The sequence below is a fragment of the Mastacembelus armatus genome, chromosome 7, assembly GCF_900324485.2.
Source record: "Mastacembelus armatus chromosome 7, fMasArm1.2, whole genome shotgun sequence".
NCBI lineage: Eukaryota > Metazoa > Chordata > Actinopteri > Synbranchiformes > Mastacembelidae > Mastacembelus > Mastacembelus armatus.
In genome coordinates, this window is record NC_046639.1 from 17574235 (window position 1) to 17595406 (window position 21172).

At 42.1% G+C, this 21172-nt stretch overlaps 2 protein-coding genes across 5 annotated transcripts in view; one reads left to right on the forward strand and one right to left on the reverse strand.

The window, feature by feature from the left end:
* Positions 1 to 4145: 4145 nt before the first annotated feature.
* ptpn18 (protein tyrosine phosphatase non-receptor type 18) lies at positions 4146 to 16502 on the reverse strand. The gene is made up of 16 exons (XM_026333419.2): positions 16338 to 16502; positions 13214 to 13322; positions 13008 to 13084; positions 12506 to 12601; positions 12021 to 12059; positions 11638 to 11706; positions 11029 to 11091; positions 10619 to 10761; positions 10024 to 10090; positions 9357 to 9434; positions 8841 to 8939; positions 7580 to 7623; positions 6502 to 6618; positions 6148 to 6320; positions 5479 to 5637; positions 4146 to 5363 (listed from the first exon to the last, which is right to left on the reverse strand). The coding sequence occupies exons 1-16, from the start codon at positions 16407 to 16409 to the stop codon at positions 5290 to 5292; spliced, it is 1479 nt and encodes a 492-aa protein (XP_026189204.1). The 5' UTR covers positions 16410 to 16502; the 3' UTR covers positions 4146 to 5289.
* A 967-nt stretch (positions 16503 to 17469) lies between these two features.
* The window catches only part of gripap1 (GRIP1 associated protein 1), a 29511-nt gene continuing 25808 nt past the window's right edge, over positions 17470 to 21172 (forward strand). For all 4 annotated transcript variants that reach the window (XM_026332201.2, XM_026332200.2, XM_026332202.2 and 1 more), the window contains exons 1-6: positions 17470 to 17610; positions 19639 to 19705; positions 20245 to 20306; positions 20440 to 20466; positions 20676 to 20783; positions 20990 to 21152. In XM_026332201.2, the coding sequence (XP_026187986.1) occupies positions 17563 to 17610; positions 19639 to 19705; positions 20245 to 20306; positions 20440 to 20466; positions 20676 to 20783; positions 20990 to 21152 (475 nt within the window). In that variant the 5' untranslated portion in view covers positions 17470 to 17562. The remainder of the gene's footprint in view (positions 17611 to 19638; positions 19706 to 20244; positions 20307 to 20439; positions 20467 to 20675; positions 20784 to 20989; positions 21153 to 21172) is intronic.

The following is a 21172-nucleotide window of genomic DNA, read 5'->3' on the forward strand; positions in this document are numbered from 1 at the left end:
TCCTAATATGTTTCAAGCAGCCAACTTAAGGGTATAGTTACAGATTTTGGGCAATACATTTATTCCTCATGTCTTAAGGTGATGATGTATCATATTTATTATGATGAATATAAAGCACCTAATTAGCAAGAACTAGAGCCTTCTACTGGCATGAGACATTTATTCCTTAGAAAGCTTTGAACTGGATAGTTTGTCCCAACCAGGCATCCTTAGTTCCCGGTAGTAGCTTTGTCAAACATGACAGGGTGGGAGGGGCAAAGAGGGGGAAGGCGGGGCTTATGGTGGGAGTTAGTTTGGATTCATTAGACCCAAGCTAACAAGCCTATTACAGCTGACCTTATCCTACATGGCTGTACATTGTCAGATCAGACCAGTTTTGCAGCCATAAAATCTTTCACAAAAAAACTGTAATAACCACGAATCCAAGCAGCTCACGACTTTTTAGCTTCATGATTAATGAATTTTTCACTGTATGAAAAAGAAGGAAGGTGTTTCCCTACATTTTTCTAGTTCACAATCTTGTTTTTGTGGCTGCTTGAAAGGAGAAAGCTGCTTCACAAAGGTGTGTGATCTGGTAGGGCAGGACAGTCTTCAATAAATGCTGACTGACAGAATACTGAGCTTTAATGCACAACAGAAATGATGAGAGCGGCTGTTGAAGTGAATGAGCTGTCAGGATGAGAGCCCCAGTAACCAATTACTGAGAATCGCAGATCTGATCTCTAATCCAGCCACAATAATTATGCAGAGGTGCATGAAATACGCACATGAAAGCAGCTCATGAGCCGTCAGAAATAATAAACACTCCGTGTGTCAGGCACACCTGCATTTAAACCTGTAGATGGCATGTTATTAGACATGAAGTATTTCCAGGATTATTCAGTTCTAGTTATTGTTCCCCTATGATTTTAACGCTGGATCTAAGTCTCCGACAGTTGTTCCAAAATGTTGACACTTGTATTGGTAACATTTTAACCTGAAATCTGGTCATTTATTTATTTTTGTGCTTGTGATCAATAAAATAGAACTTTGGTAATTCAAAGTGAGCTGGAACATGCTAACAGGATAATATGGGGAGGATAAGAGTGAGCTCCTAGCATTAGCAGGTCTAATTAGAGGTGAATAGTTATGATGTACATGAACAAGATTTATTCCTCGGCAGAGGCAGTAAACGCAACACACAAGTCCAGCAATAACTCTGATGAAGTCAGAGCGGACGCACATATTCAGGGTGATGAACAGTAATTACTTTAACAGTGATAAACAGCAGCATTACTCCCACACACAGCAGAGAGTCCGTCTATAGAAGCAGCAGCTCAGCTACATCCCAGGTGTCCACAGGTGACTCGAATCATGGAAAGGTCCGACATATGGAAGAAATGCACTGTGGTTACGGCCTGTGACAATAACTTTAGCAGGGGTTTTTAAAAAGTACCAAAAAAGTGATTTATGACCTCAAGCTTGGCACCTCATCGCTGAGGAAACGCACGAACAGCTGCAGGGGAGTTGGTGCTGTGCTGACCCACGGACACTTTTCCAAGAACGCAGCTCTCAAACTGCCAAAACTGGCGGATGAGGAGGCCGAGTCTGTTCACAGAGGACACAAATAAAAAGAAAATTCACGTAATTTAATTACAGGTAGATGTCAGGTTGTATCTGGTTATTTGAGGGTGAAGTTACTCTTTAAAAATCTGAAATGAACCTTTAATATCCACTTGTGCTCCATTAAATTCAGCACTCTCCTCTTTCATCCCTCTATTTCTGTCCCCTCTCTCTCTCTGGATGCCTGTGGTCTCTGCTCTATAGCAAGAGCCAACACCCAGGACTGTGTGTGTGTGTGTGCATGTGTGTGTGTGTGTGTTGGTAACTACTGGCAATAAGTGGCGTGTGCTTTGTGGTAAAGTAGCTGCACACACACACACACACACACACACACACACAGACACGCATTTTTGTTGTATGTGTTTTATTCTTTGCAACCACAGGACCTTCCTGTACTCCCATCATGCTTTGCTGTAATCATACAACTCACATGCACGCACATACTCGTACTATCTTTACGAGGACGCTCATTGACATAATGCATTCCCTGCACACTTCCCCTAACCTGAACCATCATTTTATTCAGAACATGTGTCACCACATCATCAGTGGTGGAAAAGAACAATTGAAGGTATTTGTACTTTATTTGAGTATTTCCATGTTGTGCTACTTCATTCTTGGACCTCAATACGTGTCCGAAACAAATCTTGTACTTTTTAGTACAAGTAGTTATCCATCTGATAACTTTAGCTCCTTTTTCATCATTTTAGTGTGCAGGGAAAGACAGTGGGGTTTTGACAGCTTCAGATCAACTGAAAGGTTATTGCTTTAAGGTGCTGACATTCCACCGATATCTTTAGGAGATTTAATTAGTTGGAAAAAGCATCAATGCAAAGCTGGAATCGCAGGTCAACTATTCAGATATGTGTTTTTTTTAGGACAAACATGAGATCTTGTAGAATATGATGCATTTGTGCTGATGAAGCTGAGTTCATGGTTTTCTTTAGTACCTTGATTCTGATCTGATGAAGTCACACTCCTACACTCCTACACACACACACACACACACACACACACACACACATTCATTTTCAGTCCTTAGGGGTCTTTATATTAACTTACATTTCCTTGACTTTTCTCCTAACCTTAACCATAACCAGTACCTGCTTAACCTTAACTGTTCCCTTAACTAAAACCTGATTTATGTTATGATTGCTGGCATCTGGTCTCCATAATATGAGTGTGTAAAATGGTTTTGGTCCACACAAGTACAGAAAAACATGATCTCTCTCACACACACAGTGACCACAGTGCATCTGTGCCAAAGGTTTAATTGAAACCATCTTCTTCGTCTCTGAGTGTGTGATCCTTCGCCTTTATACTGGTCTGGGCTCTGGATACTGCCCTGCTGTGTGTGTGTGTGTGTGTGTGTGTGAGAACCAGTTTTCTCTCCTCTGAAATGAAGCTGAATCTTCCTCATCATCATCACAACTACACACTCAGACTTTGGGCCTCCTGCTGGTTTCGTGTTGCTCTGTTGCCTCCTGGTGGTCAGCTCTGAAGCTGTGGAGTGAAACTCCCTGCAGAAACTAAACTGGATTTACCATAGTGTTTAAAAGTACAAGTTTGTATTTAAGTGGAAAGTAACAGTAAGAATCTCACAAAGTCAGGAATAAATACACGACTGTAGCACAGAAACAGAGCTGAGTGTGTCTCAGTTTGTTCTGTGGTAATAATCAGACCATCCATCCTTTCTCTGTACTGCTTAATCCAATTCAGTGTTGCTGGGACCTGGAGTCAATCCCAGCATGCAGTGGGTGAGAGGCGAGTCCCACCTGGACAGATCTAGACCTAGCAGCCTATCACAGTCAGACACACACTCACAATTTAGAGTCACCAACCAACCTAACCTGCATGTGTTTGGACAGTGGGAGGAAGCTAACCTGCTGGTTTTGATAGCATAAGCCACCTAGCTTGATCATGATTGGACCTTTGGATTGAATGAATCTGATTGGAATTTGGGAGGAATTGGAGCTTTGTGTAACGTTAGTGCTTTCTGTCACATTAGCAGGAGCCAGAACGTTCCACTGGATTGACACATTTACTCCTTACTCAGCTAACATCAGCTTTGGACTGGACAGTTTTTTCCAACCAGGAATCCGTAGTTCATGTTGTAGCTTCAGGAAACAGGACGGGAGGAGAGGGGCAAAGAGCAGGAAGGAGGGGCTTATGGCAGGAGTTAGCTTGGACTCATTAAACCCTCTACAGGCCGAGGAAACATGAGGGGGAGCAGCTTTAATTAAATTCATTATCACAGTGCCTGTTTGGCTGGATAAGCTACATCAAATCCAAACTTTCTGACTCAGAGAATCAGGAGATCAGTGGAGATATGAGGGTGAGGAATGTAAATGCTTCCTCCAGTGTTTTCACCTGGTTGGTTCAAGCAGCCTGATCTAGATAATGCATCCAGAATCAGACCTCCGGTGAGTCAAACAGACTCATAGACAGACCTTCAAGGACAATAATTCTAAAAAACTCTGGCACACGATGAAGAGGATGACAGGAATGTCTTCCACTAACAAAGTTATTCAGATGGACAATGATTTGACTTTTGCAATGTTTTATCTTGTTTTGATACAGGTGACACGTTAAAACAATGTGCAGATCTACTTAAAAATATTACAGTGACTGATGCGGATAGGATTGTCAGAACTGTGGATGAACTCATGAAAATCTTCCAGAGGATTAAGTTAAGGGAGGCCCCGGACCCTGACTTCAGCGGTGCATTGGTTTGGAAATATTTCACCACAGAGTTGGCTCCTGTCTGCCAACCTATTTTCCAATGTTCCAGTGATCCTCATATTATACCATTAGACTGGAAGACATCTACCATTAAAGCTCTTCCCAAAAAACAATATCCCCAGGAATATAATGATTACCCACCAATAGCAGTTATATTTGGCATGATGGAATTTGTGGAAAAAATAATGGTCTAACATCTGAGAGAGGCATGGGAAAACACGGCTGATGATTTTCAGATTGCTTATAAACCAGAAGGAAGCTCAGAAGACGCAGTGCTGACACTTGTGCATCTCATCTACAAACATGTGGATGAGCTTTAAACTTCTGTTAGAGCCTCTTCTTGGATTTCTCATCTGCATCGATCCAATCGACCTTGACTGACTTGGAGATAAAATGTTTCAGTTTCTTACCAGATTCTAGTTCGTAAAGCTCAGCGATTGACTGTCCTGTCCAATCAGAACTGTTTGGGCCTCAGGGCTGTATTAGTTATTTCCTCTGTACACTGCTGATTGGGCTACCTGCCATTGAATCCACTTCTTATGTAAGAAGTGGAATTAATAGCCGGTTCTTATGTAATTGTATGTACTTACAATAAAAGCACTGCATGGTATTTCCAAAGTGAATTATTTCTTACGTGCTGCGGTGAGTTCAGACTGTCTTCAAAAAACCACAACAGACCGTTTCCTACATCGCTCAACCCAGATGTTCCATTCCAACATCTGGTAGACCATCCAAAACACTGTATTAATAACACACACACGCTTGCACTGAAAATCAAACTTTTAAATTATTTATAAAAACAAACACATACACACGTTTGACATGAAGACCTGATAACGTACACATTCAGTCAGCAGAAGAGACAACAATAGGTGCGATGTTAATTCACTGACTGAGGCCAATTTAATTCAGTACTAGAAACTAGTTAAGTCCACTTTGACCACCTCATCTTTCTAGTCGGCTCCACTCAGCAGGAGGATCTCTGGGTCCTTTTGGTTTCTGAATACGGCAATTAAACCCTGAAAATCAACACAATTGCGTTAAATTGCAGGAGTAACACATGGTCCACAGCAAGTCATCAAATATGTGGACTGTTTCATTACAGGTGAGGACCACATGCTCAGGCGTACTGACCGATGCCACCAGGTGAGCAGAAGCTGGTCACGTCTGTCGCTGAAGGGGAGAAATCTTCATAATCACTGTTCGTTTGTGGGAGATGTTCAGCTGCAAGAGACGAGAGGTCACAGATTTCTCTTTCCACTTCTATTGATCCTGTTTCTCTTACTTTCCACCCTAACACAAAAAGATATTTTTAACATTGTTTTGGACCATGGGTGATGATGGGTCACCTGAACTCGTACACATACAGCAGGAAGAATAAACGTGTTGCTATTTGTCTGCAGCTTTGTGTGATTTTCAGCATGACAGTTAAAGTGCGTTGTGCAGTAAAGCTGGACAGGTTCATATCAACAGCTGAGAAAAGCTGCGCGTTATTTCTGGTAACAAAGGTGCTATGAACAGCTCTTAATGTTCGACCATCAGAAACAGAATTTATGTGACTGTTCATTCGCAGTGTGGTCAGTAATTAAACGGCAGTGTGTAAGATATAGAGGGATCTAGTAGCAATGGTGGAACTCAAATAAGTACATACTCAAGGATATATACCACTAAAGCTAGTGGGAACACACCAGGGAGAACAGGAAGTACAGAAGCATAACAAAACAAGAGTCCAGCAACAGGAAGAGCAGCCAAGACCAGGAAGAGCACCCTGGACTCTGAATTATCCTTCCTTTCCCCTCCTACCTAACTGTGGCCCCTCTCCCAGCCTGGGATTGGCTGGTATAGCTGTGTCATAGATGGGTGTGGCAGAGAGCGGCAGGGTGTGCGGCTTAGCCCGGGGTTTGATGGAGGTGTAGAGTGGAGATGCTGCTGCTCCTGCAGGGTCATTATCGTAGTGGTGGATTGAGGGCAGAGTCCTGTGGGCAGGACAGCAGGTTAGTAAGCAAGTAGTGGCCGTAAAATGGATCGTGACATACAGGTGTGCAAATCACACCTACAGTTGGTTGTTGATGTGCAAAAAAAAAGTAAATCCAACCCTTACAATTAAACAAATCCTTCTTTGAATGTTACCACACTTCGCACAAGTTGTTTCTTTACCTCGTCGAACTGGGCAGGGCTATATCGTCATAGGCGGGGCTTGTTGGAGGTGGCTGTGGATGTTTGGGCTTATTGACCACAGCGTACGTGTCATTCATGGCAATCTGCTCTGGTAACCTGTAGCCAGAGAAACTCGAGTTTAATGCAAAAGAAAACTGAGAAACTGGAAAATATTCACAGTAACTCTTTGCTGTTTTTAACATTTTGGCTTGAAGGGTGAACAATCAATCTCTTATCGTCATTCATTTTCTGTCATTTGATTATTTAACACCCTCCATTGGGCACTGTGTCCCTGGCAGTTCTGCTCAGGTGTGTTTCAGTCTGTCCTGGACTGTCAAGCTCCATGATGCATTGCAGAGGTGGTGCCACACGTTAGAAGCTTAAGGAAACAAAGTGAGATGGGTGTAAAGTGTCACACATGCTGCTGCATTTTCATATCTCAGCAGGAAGTCCTGCTGTTCTCCACTTCCTGCTCCAGCCGTTGCCATAGTTACCAAGTATAACCAGTGTGGGTAAACCATACCAGCTGACTGGCCCAGTATGGTCGGCCAGGAGGTTGACTGCTTACACACTCATCTGACCAATCTCTCCTTTTCCCTCTTCTTCTCTTGTTTTCTTCTCTCCTTGTTTCCTCTCCTCGACTTTTTCTGCCTTCCTCTTTGTTTCTCACCTCCCCCTCCTTTCTCACCCTTCCTCTCTTCTTACACTTCCCTTTTCTACCCCCTCCTCAGTTTCTAAATATTCTCCTCCTGCTTTCATGATCTATCACTTCATCTCCTCTTCTCACCTCTCATTTCCATTCTTGATTCATTCAATTCAATCCATACCTCATCGTTTCTTCCTCTACTTTTATTTATGTTCTCCCGTTTTCTCTCATTTCTCCTCAAAACCTGTTTCTCTTCCTCCTCTGCCCTCGTTCTGCTCAGTTTCCACGGTAACATGGTGACATATGGGGATGGAGGAACGGGAAAGGAGGCGAGAAAGTGTTAATTTAACACGATGGAGTGAGACATCCTGTCTGTTTGTCTCTTGGCACAGGGATATAAACACGCGGACAGACAGAAACACACACACATACCTGTTGGAGGAGGAAGCCAGCGTTGTGCCTTTCGTCTGTGGTTTCTTCAGTTGGTCAAAAACAAAAATCTGAAGTAAAGAAAATGTCTTAAATTTTTTTTTTTTTTTTCAAATTGTTCATCCATCCAGGTTTAATGACGACTTAATGGCAGTATCAGGAGCTGTGGTTATATCCAGCTGGGGAGCCCCGATAAAAATGTGATATGGAAATAAATCCATGCACTGAAACAAACCCAGGCTTTTCTCTTGTACTTTTCATATTTTCAACAATACGACGGTGAATCGTTTAAACCATTCAGCAGTGTGAGATGTGACTGGTTTACTCTGCTTTCTAACGGCAGGCAGGCCGCATTGATTTCACAAGAGCTGATAAATTGTAATTGCAAAAATTTTAACCCTTTCTACCCAAGGGTCTCAATCTCAGTGAGACGACATCATTAAAGATGACTCGGTCCGGAGAGACAACTGATATTTTCTAACTAAATATTCTGCTCTGGTCCTCTCAGCTCCTAATCCTCTTGCTTCAATTTAAAAAATATCTAGAATGTTTTTAGTTGTCAGTATAATCATTTATTTCTGCAATACTGACTTCATTGCCAAGTTCTGACTATTTGATGTTGAAGTTAAATAAAGACAAAGCTAAAAGGACAATGCAAAGTGTCATGCTAGAGGTGGATTTCCCACAACCTGGCAACCCAAAAGTTGATCTTAACCTGGTATAAAAAAAACCATCAAAGTAAATGATTTACTTGAACAAGACAGAATCAACCATTACATTTAATAAAGTGACATAATAATTGAGAACTTTATATACCTTTAATTTAGATAAAGGACAACTGGTGGAAGAGAGCAGAACGTTTGTAAAGGCCAGTTTCTCGTTTGGATTGAGTCATTTCTGTAATCCTGTCATCTCACCAAGCACAGGTCTGATATTCTGGCTCTACTCTAGAGAGTGAAATAACACCCACGGATTAATCCAGAAAACTCGGGTGTTTGCTTGCAGCGATGATGTAGGTCTGCAGGTGAATGTGGTGGTTTTGCTGAAATGAACCTACCTGTCAGCGAGTGCCCTTCATTAGCTCCACGTTAGTTAAATGTTGGTCAGCAAACCCTTGTTCCTCTGTCTGTTCTCAACAATCTGCTGTCAAAGCAGCTGCAGCAGCTGATTTACATACAGGAAATCAGTGTTGCTAAGCTCTTCCTCTTTGTCAACTTCCTCTATCGCTTGTTTATTCACAGTTGGCAGCTAACGTAAATGTGACATTTACCTTAGACACGTTACTGTAGAGCTGATGCTCGGGCAACTGCAGGACTTGTTCCAACATACAGGCGACAGTGGTGAAGATGAACTGATACTGATCCTGCAGAGAAGAAGAAGAAAGCTGTTGTATTTGCACTGTCATTTTTTTTTTTTTGTTTATTTGGTGGTTACTCCTATTTTCTTTTTTTTTTTACCTTTCCTTTAAAGCAAAGCGAAGTGAAGCTCTGTGTTCTGCTTATTTCACAATCGTGCCATTTTTGATCTTATTTTGGGGAAGCATGTGTGTCATCTGTGCTTTTGAAATAAAACTGTCACTTGCTATAAAGAGTGATCAGTTCATTGTGCTGGTTTTTACTGTGCGCACAAATACTAAAGGAAAAGACAGAGGACTACAAATTCAAATGGCAACTTTTTATTAAGCATAACTGAAATCCAGTGGTCTCTCTGGATATTTGTTGTTAGCTGAACAAAACAGCACAGTGTCTCAAAAGCGTCTTCATGCTGTACAATCACCTACTTTAGTCTGGACTGCCGACGGTCTCTGTCTCCTGAGCTCCAGGACGATTTTCATGATGCTGAAATCTGTTGTGATCTGCTGCAGAAGCAACAACACACACCATGGTGAAATAACACACACCACGCTGGAACAACACACACCACATTGAAGCTCTTTTGGTCGACAGACACGTAAATCAGCTTTTTGTACAACCCACGATCAGGAGAATGAGCCATTAAAAGGCTGCCAGGCCAAAAGTGAGGGCATTCAAGGATATGCACCATGTAAAGCTTTAAAATCTAAACACACTTGTTCAAGCACTACACTTAAGTACAGTCTTGAAGCTATTTATAGTTTTATAGGAGTATTTGCATTTTTGTGCATTTTGCTCTCAGAGCCAAATCTTGTACTTTTTATTGCACTACATTCATCTGAGTACTTCCTGTAATACTGATAACAGTATCCATCCATCATCTATACCCACTTATTCCTATTTATGGTCACAGGGATCTGCTGGAGCCTATCCCAGCTCTCTTTGGGTGAAAGGCAGGGGTACACCCTGGACAGGTCACCAGTCCATCACAGTGATAACAGTATCAACTGCACTAATTCTCTCCATACTCTTCAATGTTGCACTGAAGTGGTTTTGTAGTCACGTGTTGTGTTATCATGTGTTATCATGTGTTACCTTGGTAACCAGCAGCTCATAGATGTAGTCGAGAGCGCAGATGACTCCTGTCCTCCCACAGCCTGCGCTGTAACACACACACACACACACACACACACAGCAAATGTAGCATGCATGCTAGCTGTGCCATCATTAGCATGTGTTAGCTGCTGCATATTCACAGCCTCCTGCATTCTGTGTGTGGGTGCGACGTGTGTGTGAGATCAGCTGCCATATGTGTGCTGTGGCCTGTTGAATGTTCATGACCATCTGACCTGTGATCTGCACTGCTGGCACAAACAAGGCCTGGCAAAGATGTGGAAGCAACAGCGGCTTAGAGGACGCTGCAATTTGTGTCTATGTGTGTGTGTCTGCGTCTGCGTGTCTTATTGCATGTGGTTGTGTGGACAACTTTAAGTTCAGTAACATCAGTGCAAGGATGTCGGTGAGGACATGTTGTCTGGGCCTCACCCCTTCAAAAGGCCTTTTGAAGGTTCAGACCTGGTTTTAGGTTCAGGTCAGAACCATGCTCAGGTCAAGGTTCAGGTGTGGGTATGGCGGATGTGATATGTCAGTGAGGGTCCTCACAGAGCCGGAAGGATGTGTGTGTGTGTACCTGCAGTGTACCAGCAGAGGCGAGCTGTGAGCTCCCTGACTCTTTCGGACTCTCTCCAACAGGTCCAGGACTCCCGCAGACTCATAGGGAATGTCGTGATCTGGCCATGACAGAAACTGATACTGTATCACTGCCCGGCTGTCCTGAAGGAGTAGGGGGAGGAGGAGGCGGAGGAGAAGGAGGTTCACACATTGAATATTTTCGACATCAAGCACAGGCACAGTCCAACATTATTCCATAAAACAGGGACTTTCAGCAGCTCTACAGGATCTGTTTCCACAGTTTGTGGTTCTGTCTGCTTTTCAATGTTTTTAATTATAGTATAATATTCATTATTTGGTCCATATTTATATTAACATTTCCTCATACATCCCAATCTCATCTCATGTCATACAGTGTGAAGATGTTACCTGCTGGTATGTGACTGACAGAGTTCTGACCAATATGTCTTCATTTGGATGTGTCTCCCCCTGCTGCAAACACACAGCAACAACACATTTTAAACAGACCAACCACGTTATCCCTGTGTAAACTTAGTAAAAACAAACCTCTGTCACAGAAACACCAGTGCTTTGGATTTACACCTTTTACACGTGGACAGACTTATGAGCCACAGTGACATACAGCAGAATACTGTATGTCACATACAGCAGAATACTGTATGTCACTGTGAGTCTTTGTGGCTATTGTTTGTTGTCTGTGTGTAGTTGCTCCATAGATTTTTTTAGTCCTCATCATCTTGCATCTTGTTGTCACATTTATGGCCCATCTGTTTTTATTTAGCATCTGTTTGTGATTATTTTGTGTCTTTTCCGAGTCATTTCATATTCTTATTAACAGTCACTTCAAACAGATGAGCCCCTAAACCCTTGGCCCCCTAAATCTGTTTTTAAAAAGCCCATTCAATGATCCCTGTCTAATAAAAAAAAAAAAAAAAACAGATATTCTTTGAGCCTTTACTTTAAACAATATTTATCAGCAGCACAATGCATTTTACGCAGAGGTTGGTTTATTCTTACGTTGGAGACAGTAAAGGGTCCGAATGCAGTCGACTGATGAACTGGAGCCCAGTAACACTCACACTTCTTCTGCAGAGGACAAAATATCAGCACAGCTCATTGTTAGCAAAGACACACTCAGCTTTAACACCAGGGACAGATCTTTTACGTAAATATTATCTAATATAAAACTATTTGTCTGTCTGAAAAAGAACATATGTACAAAATAAATCTTTGCTTATAGTAAACACACCAAGTTGCAAATGTTCCTGTTTATGACCAAAATTATGATTTTTGTCATAATTCAGACTTTTTAAATTCAGGAATCTGTTTCTTTTCTCGGCACAAAGATCAGTGAGAAGAGATGATATTTGTGTGTTTCGGTTGTTGCTGTTTGTTTTTACCTTTCCCATCTCGATCTCTTTGCAGGCCATGACTATCACCTGGAACACACACACTGCCAGACATTAGCCGGCACCAGTATTCTGCTGTACACATTTATTTTGGTCAGTTTCCTGGAACATGACCTTAAATGAAAAATTCTAAATGTTTGTTTTGAAAAATATGCAATCACACACATATACGGAAAATCTACACTACTATAAAAGGATCCACTGGAGCTGTTTGATGATTGGCTCTGATTTTTGTTCCCTTATCCACCAAACACAGGTCAAATATTTTACCAGGACGACATAAGAGCAGTATTCGTTCTGATGTTTATTGTGTATTTATGATGTTCTGACCTTTATAATGATGATGATAATATATTGTCTTTACATATTTGTATTTCTTGTAGAAGCTAATAAGGAGGACTGATGTGTACAGTTTTATGTATATATGTGTCTCAGGCTTATTCATGGACATGAACGTCCGGTTTTGAGTGTCTGACCTTGACATCCTGTTGCCAGATCATCCTCCAGAAATCCGTCACAGTGGACCTTAGAGGACCCTGAGAGGCGATGTACCTGTGGTTTCCTATCTCCCCCTGCAGGACAAACACCGGCATTACAACAATAACCATCCTCAAGCCCCCAGATACTTTCAGATAAAAATAGATGAAAGTTAAGTTGCTCATAATTCATATCCTGTATGAATTAACAAATATTTTAATAAATAAAGTGATTGCTGTCATTAAGACATCCATTGTGAACGTGGCTGACACATCATAAAATACTGAACTCAGTTACTATCTCTGCCCCCTGATTTCTGTAAGACCTGCTCCTTCTATTGCTCTAATAACAGTGACTTAGTGTGCTGCTGATGGCTGCTCAGCTGGTTGTCAGACTGTTAACGTCTGAGTGCTGTATAAAACACTGAGTGGGGCAATCTGTGTCTTTATCTTCTGAAATGAAACATTCGCTAATAAGGACCAAACCAGAAGCAGCGGTCACCTCGATGAAGCTGGCGTTGATGTAATCAGAGTCAGAGTCTGTGGTCCCCAGAGAGAGCACCACCCGAGATTGGTCATCTACACACACACACACACACACACACACACACAAATGTGACAAAATAAACCAAAAGTCAGTGAGGATGAAAAGAAGGACACAAGGGGGAACTAAAGGAGATGAGGACACATAGTAGGAGGTGTTCGTACATGGCAGGATGTCTTTGTATCTGTTCTTCTTGATGTTTTCCTTCAGAGCTCCGGCCTCAGTGGTCAAACCCAGATTTCTCTTTAACACCGCGGTCTGTGAACGCACCGCCTGTCACACACACACATTATTATTATTATGTACAAAGAGTGGGACTCATGTGAGCCAGTGCAGCAGTGTGGCTCAGTGCTGTGTTTTTAATAGTTTTTGGACAACAACGGAGGTCTACGACACAGACCAATAAGCTAAACCAGGTTCTGGATTCACACACATTACGCTGAGTTCACCACATTCATTGGTGCTGTCAGTCTCTGGATGGGATTTGGACTCAGTAACACACACACAGTCACTTGAGTATTGAGCTTTTTTCTTCTCACGCGATGTTGGTCTTTATATATAAACACCTGTAGTGATAAACTATTTCTGGGAGATTGGTTTGTACAGGTCAAGTTCATTAAAGTCTCTTGACCGCATGAATATGTTTGAAATCTCTAATTTTAGACTGATCACTGCATGTTTTTTTTCTAACATAGCGAAGTAGACACCGTATTAGCTCGGGACTATTTTCAGCACCGGATGAATCCTCATGTGGTCTGTAGTGAGTATTAGCAGCAGCAGGTGATGTGCGTGGGACTGGGTCAGAATAAAGGTCCAGAGCAGGTTTCTCTTTCAGTCTTGAGGCTTTCTCTGGATGAGCTGTTTCAGGAACAACAACAGGAAGCGTTACAAATAGACCAACCTGAGTGAGCGTCTGCACACAGAATGAGGAAGCAGGATTATTGACTAACCTCCCCTGCCGCACAGGAACAAACAGCCAACCTGTGTGCTCACCTTAGCACACAAAGAGTGTTTGTCTGATCAGGCCCTCTGCTGTCACTACAGTCACTGCACTGATAACGAGGACTGTGACACCTCAGGTAACTGACATTACAACAACTACCTGCTGCTGTGTTTGCAAACCGAAGAACTACCTCAGTTTGTTTCTTCATCTAATTTTGACAGTTTGTAGGAAACAGGAAATGAAAATGACGCAAATTGGTACAAACTGGGCCAGACAAGGGGAGATGACATAGATGAGTTAAACCGGAGTTTGTTGCTGTGGTCAAACTGAAACTGAGGCAGGTTCTCCTCCTTTAAAGCCTTTTCACTGTAAACATCCAGCTGCAGAGTTACTTTAACTCTCTAAAGGCTCAAACCACACCTCCTGTCCAAAGTGCTGTTTCTACATGTCCGTGTTGTCCACAAAGGGGTCCACTTAGGGGGACTCAGAGCCGATGTAAAACCTCAAATCTTTTATCAAACATTCAGCTAGCGAAGCAGCAGAAGCAGACACAGCTGTATAATGATGCTGCAGGTTTTATTTGTGTTTCTTTTATGTGGTCCTTGCTTGAAAGGCGCTACACAAACACAACTATCATTATTATATGTGATTATATAACACAATACAGACTAATTCAAATATTTCAATTTCCTCTTTCTGCCCCTCCACTGCAAAACCTTCTGCTCTATTATAAACCTGTTGTGCCTATTAACATAAGAACCTTTATAAACTTGACATCTGTGGAAAATATGCACATGATCAGATACATTTAATCCTGCAATCATGACAGATGAACTATTGAACAACGCTCTGTGTGCAGCACTTTTAACTCCTGCGGATCAGGTGTTTATCACAGAAAGCTTCTTTTAAAATCAGGTTCTGAGTTTGTTTTTTTAACTAAAATACAAATTAAGATTAAAAAAAAATATCTCAAAACGACAGTCATATATATAGATACTGTATATACATATATGATGTAGACATGAGAAAGGAAGAGAGACAGGCTGAGCTAAAGTTAATCAGCACTGATATTTTAGACAGTTGTGGTTTAGTGTCGCTGCATGTTGGGCCACAGATGTCCGGCTGGTATCAACGTGTACGGGCCACAGGCTGATGTGTTCACACAGCGACTGTTATATTCACACTGACTCAGCATTGGTAGTGTCTGTGCGACAGCAGTGAAGCTTCTGCTGTGAACTTCCACAAAATACCTCAGCAGAAGTTGTCTTGAAAAAGGAGCAGTCACTGTATATTTTCTGTTACTATGAGAATATTATCATATTATTAGGATTTCTATTATAAATTAATGTGATATTTTGACTGAATAAAGTCACCTAAACGCCACGTTAGGAGAAGATTGAAATTTCCCCAGAAAAGAAATGGGGGAAATGTTAGTGCTCAGACGCGAATCATGGTTTGAGATTTTTGTATCTCTTTGAATCTTTCACTATTATGAGGCTTTAACGCCAAGTAGGCCTGATGCAAAATGCTGAACATACTGCTTTCAATAAACAAACCACTATGTGAATAGTGGACAACCTGTTCTACCGCCTGAGTCACATGCTGCGCTCACCTTATTTTAACTGTATTTCCAAGGAACTGAGTGGCACAGCTGTTAAACACCAGCTTCCAACTTTTCTCTTCTTTCAGTTTTGTGAACAGTGCCTGAGTGTAGCGTCAACCACCTATCATGGTCCGTAAATGAACAAACTCATCTTTATCTACAGAGGCATGCCCTGCCCCAATATGGGAGAAGCAAACAGGCTTATTTTCCATTTTTGATCCTTTAGATGAAAACCTCCTGATGGATGAATGTCGTTAGAGCCAAACGTTGGGCATCGTCAGTGGAATGTGCAGACCTCATGTTTGTAATAAAACACCTTAATTTTCTGAATAATAAACAGTAGCAGCTTTCTCTGAGAAGGTAAGAGACAGTGGATGAGCAGCAGGAAAAGAGTGGAGGAGTTAATAATCCACAGAGGATGAGCAGGTGAAAAGCACCGAAAGATATCAGAGGCCACAACATACAGACATTTGCATGTTAGCTGAGTGGACATCCGCACCAACCGCAGCCCTGAGCCCAGGATTACTCAGATCTTTCTGAGCTCATCCTAACTTTAGAAACCCATTTATTCTGAATTTATGTGTTTCATTAAATATTTGACAGTAAAATATCAATGTGTTAGTCAAAGGAATTCTCTGAAACCCTGCTAATGTTGTGGATTATTAACTGACCACTGACCTGTGGTTAGAGCTGAGTTTTCCAGAGTGGTTTTCCAGAGACAGAGCTATGAAAACAGACTCACGTTGTACTCCTGGTTCAGACTCTTTGAGTCCAGAGTCTTCAGGGTGGACAGCAGTGACAGCAGAAGCTCCATGTTCTTAGATCATCTAGCAAGCATCAGAAAACATCCAGCACCTGAGCCGATCTCCTCTGACTGTGGCTACAGTGTCACCGGCCAAATCTGAAACAGAAGTGACACTCTCTCTCTCTCTCTCTCTCTCTCTCCCTATGTGTGTGTCCACTGCTCTCTCACTCTTCTAGTTCTCTCTGTAGCTCAGTGTTTTAGTTCTCCATGTTTAACAGTTAATAATTTAATAGAAGACAATTTAAACACCTCTCTGTGAGTACTAGAGAACAAGGAGGAAGTGTGAAGAAACTTTGAGTGGTAAAGCTTAACATGCCACGGTGCATCACAGAGCTGCTCCCTTCCTCAGGGCACAAAATGCCTTATGAACCACATTCGCAGCACTTTACACACTGTGGACAACCAGGTACTGCTGTGTGACTCTGGAGGCAGCACAACGACATAGATATACTAGATCTGTGGTTACTAGCCGCATTTAGCCCAGACATGGACATCAAAAATCCAAGTAGCCTACATTTAGACCAGTACTGTACTGCAGTCCAGTTCTTAGGTATTTGTACTTTGAGTATTTCCATGTTGTGCTACTTCATCCTTGGACTTCACTGCATGTCAGAGCCAAACCTTGTACTTTTTCCTGCTCTACATTTATCTGATAACTTTAGTTCCTTTTCAGAATGAGACGAATCAAACAAAATACAGTCTGCAGTCTACAATGTCTGTGTAAGAGACACGTTACATCTCATTGGTAACAAAACAGCAGTTTTGTTAAACATAGCAGCTAGATCAGAAAATGACTGGTGTCAAACCTCTCCTACATCCTGTTTTCTATGCTTGGGGATAAATACCACAAACATTCATGTGAAATGGGCCATTCTGCACAACTTTCTCTGACTTTTGGACTTTCACTGCAGTAGCATTTGGAATGCAGGACTTTTACTTAAAACACAGGATTATTACATTGTGGTATATCGACCCTTACTGCAGTAAGGGACCTGAGTACTTCCTTCCTCTTACTGCTGTTAAACTAGGAGACAGGCTGTGTTTTGTTCTCGGAAAAAGAGTCCGAGTGAGACCTCTATCCTGCCTCCTCTTCTGTGCTCTTCTCTGTTGGCAGCGTCGTCTCCTTCGCTAGCTTAGCCTGCTAGCTGGCGCCCAGGTAAACATGGCTATGTCGCAGGCTCTGTCAGAGGAGGAGTTTCACCGTATGCAGGTAAGAAAAACGAGGTGGCTGATGTTTCAGGTTGATGTGCTCACACATAGTTAGTTGTCAGGGCACCTGTCGGTACGACGGCTAGGTGCAGCATCACCGTTAGGAGCGTTAGCTCATCGATGCTAGCCGTTAGCGTTTAAAGGGTGGGGGTAGCTAACGGTGATCAGCGTTAATTTGAAAATGTCCGGAGATGTCACAGCCGGTGTCACCTCGGTTCTGAGTGATACCGAACTGAACAAGACGATTCTTTCACTGACACCAGCTACAGTTTGCTAGTTAGCGTATAGTTAGCTTTCATGCTGCTAACCCAGTGTGTAGCTATGGTAGTTAGCATCCACGGGATAGTCACGGGGTCTAACGGCTTGTTCATTCGCGGTGGCAGGGTTTCCTACCGTCAACGGAAAGTTTCAGCTTTAGCCACGTAAATAAAGCTCCGTATACATCGACCCGGACCCGGTGTGAACCGGGGCACAACAGGCTGAAGGTGCATACTGTTGTTGTACTGTAGGTGCTGCATACTGTTGTTGTGCTGTAGGTGCTGCATACTGTTGTTGTGCTGTAGGTGCTGCATACTGTTGTTGGGCTACAGGTGCTGCATACTGTTGTTGGGCTGCAGGTGCTGCATACTGTTGTTGGGCTACAGGTGCTGCATACTGTTGTTGGGCTACAGGTGCTGCATACTGTTGTTGGGCTGCAGGTGCTGCATACTGTTGTTGGGCTACAGGTGCTGCATACTGTTGTTGGGCTACAGGTGCTGCATACTGTTGTTGGGCTGCAGGTGCTGCATACTGTTGTTGTGCTGTAGGTGCTGCATACTGTTGTTGGGCTACAGGTGCTGCATACTGTTGTTGTACTGTAGGTGCTGCATACTGTTGTTGTACTGCAGGTGCTGCATACTGTTGTTGGGCTACAGGTGCTGCATACTGTTGTTGTGCTGCAGGTGCTTCATACTGTTGTTGTACTGAAGGTGCTTCATACTTTTGTACTGCAGGTGCTGCATACTGTTGTTGTACTGTAGGTGCTTCATACTGTCATACTACAGGTACTTCATACATCATTGTATTAAGTCTATATGTCTAAAGTCTAAATCCCTTTGAATTCACATTAGACTGAACGCTCACAAACTAGCAGCACCTACACTCAAAGATTCTCAGGTTGTACCGACCTCTGTGTGTGTGCGTGCGTGCGTGTGTGTGCGTGAAGCAGCTCGACTTCGTCCTCTTCATTATTTAAAACCACCACATCTTCAGTTTCTCTCCCGGTTCAGTTCATTTGGTCCAAACCAAAGAAAACAATTATTTGCAGGTGTTTTTTTTTTTTAGTTTGTTTTGGTATCTTTCCTCATCAGATGAAGAGAAATCAAATTTGCAGAGCTTCCAGGCTGTACGTTTATGTTCCCTGAGAATTAACAGATTAGAAATATTATTAGACATGTGGAGATGGGAGGAAATAGGGGTGTCTTGAGAAATATTCCAGGGCTTTTCTGTCACGCATTTTTACTGCTTGTTACACTGAGCACGAAACAAACAACAACAGTAACTTTATCTGACTTTCCTCTGATTGGTCAAGATAAAAATGTGCATGTAACTGAACATAACCACGTAACCTAGAAGAAGAAGCCAGTTTAGCAGTTTCTTAAAGCTCAGTGTCACTGTCGGCCACTTGATGGTGGTTCTAGAAAAAGTCCAACTGGTTTTCCAAATTTTTTTGAGAAACGAACTCAGCTCTAGCGTGCAGCAGCACCTGCTTCTTCTGCCTCACATCGACGTGTGCCAGGTATTAATTTAGATCAGTTATTTATAGAGTTTCAGGTTGGTCATATTGACAATGGTCACACCATGATTAAATCACTGCCTAATATATTCCATTGTTAGCTGTTTACATTTCACTTTGGTCACAGGCCAAATGAGGTGTTGGCGATTCTCAACACAGCAGCTGTCCCACTCCTCACCTTAAATGCTGGACTCAGGTTTACAGTGGAACACAATGTGCAGTGATATAAGGTGATAATGTGTAATGTGTGTGCAGGCCCAGCTGTTGGAGCTGCGGACTCAGAACTATCAGCTCTCTGATGATCTCAGGAAGAACACAACAGGTAAGCTGAAAATGATGATGAAGATGATGATGATGATGATATTTGGGTTTTTATTTGCAATTTTTTTTGTCAGGTACAGGAAAGTGACACAAATGAGACAATAACAATGAGATAATTTCTGTAAATATCCTCAGAAAATAAAAACAAGACAAAAGCAAATGGCCATAGCTGTTAAACAGACTTCTACTACTATATACAGACACCAGCTGGGCTGTAACAACCAGCAAAGGCTGGCAGCTGCTGCAGAATCATTTTCATTTAGTACCTGAACTTTCTTTGTGTTGAGTAATGACAGATGGCGCAGGTGCAGCGACCACCATTTAGTCTCCTTAATGGCATAAATAATTAATCTGTGTTTAAACAATAAATGGTTGAAACTGCTGATTTAGTCAGGTTAAACAGCACCTGCAAACTGTTCACTTTTCAAGATTAATTGTTTAGTTTGTGGCTAAGTGTTATGGATTAATTATTGATCAGTGATGTGGTTGGCGATAAAGGAAATAATTGGTTGCTTGTTTAATGATGACACTGTGTTTCAGAACTGAACGCCGTCCGTCAGAAGAGTGTGGTTTTGGAAAGAGATTTTGTCAAAGCACAGAAGGTAAAAACATCCTCTGTTGTTAAGAGTTTATGTGAAATTAATTAATGCAATTGTTTTATCTAAATGTGAACGGTTCAGTCTAGAAAATTATATATTGATTGTTTATTCATCACAATTTATTATTTTTTTTCAGGCTCTCAATAAGAGTAAGAAAGCTCAGGTAAGTTTTATAAGGTTCATGTGATTGCTCAGCGCCCCCTGCTGGTTATCACCTTTCTACAATTTTCAAGAACCTGTTTTTACTTTTCTGATTTACTCATTTATTTAAGGTTATGTCTTTTAATATTTGATGGTGTAAATTTACTCATTGTTTTATTGAGAATATGAGCTCTAAGTGCTTATTGTATGGTTGGCTGTTGGTTTGTGTAGGAGGTGGATGCATTGCTGAGTGAGAATGAGATGCTTCAGGCCAAACTCCACAGTCAGGAGGAAGACTTCAGACTACAGAACAGCACACTGATGACTGAACTCTCCAAGGTAGCGCTGACACCTTTACTTTAACCAGAGAGATTGCAAATCTGTTTCCCATGACATGGCCTGAGACGGCAACACATCGAACATGAAACTCATCACCTTTTTTTTTTTTTTTTTTTTTTCTTGTTCGACACATCTCATGTCTGTGATTCCTACTGAAGATAAACGGCCTACCCTCACGTTGTAACGTAGTCGCTGTTTGTATCCAGCTTTGTACACAGATCGAACAGCTGGAACAGGAGAACCAGGGCCTGAAGAAAGGAGGAGTTTCTTCTGTACCTAGCCCCCCTGCCAACACCAGCTCCAGTCCTGTTGATGGAGAACTGCTCCGCCTCCAGGCTGAAAACTCCACCCTTCAGAAGAAACTGAAAGGTGTGTTGTTTGAGGTTGTT

Bases quoted from the DNA above. Each gene is read 5' to 3' on its own strand.
- ptpn18 (XM_026333419.2), bottom strand. From the start codon at position 16,409: ATGGAGCTTCTGCTGTCACTGCTGTCCACCCTGAAGACTCTGGACTCA. The intron at 13,323-16,337 runs GTGAGTCTGTTT...TGTGTGTGACAG, and splicing joins GTCTGAACCAGGAGTACAAC to GCGGTGCGTTCACAGACCGC. The intron at 5,364-5,478 runs GTCAGTACGCCT...GTTGATTTTCAG, and splicing joins CTGCTCACCTGGTGGCATCG to GGTTTAATTGCCGTATTCAG.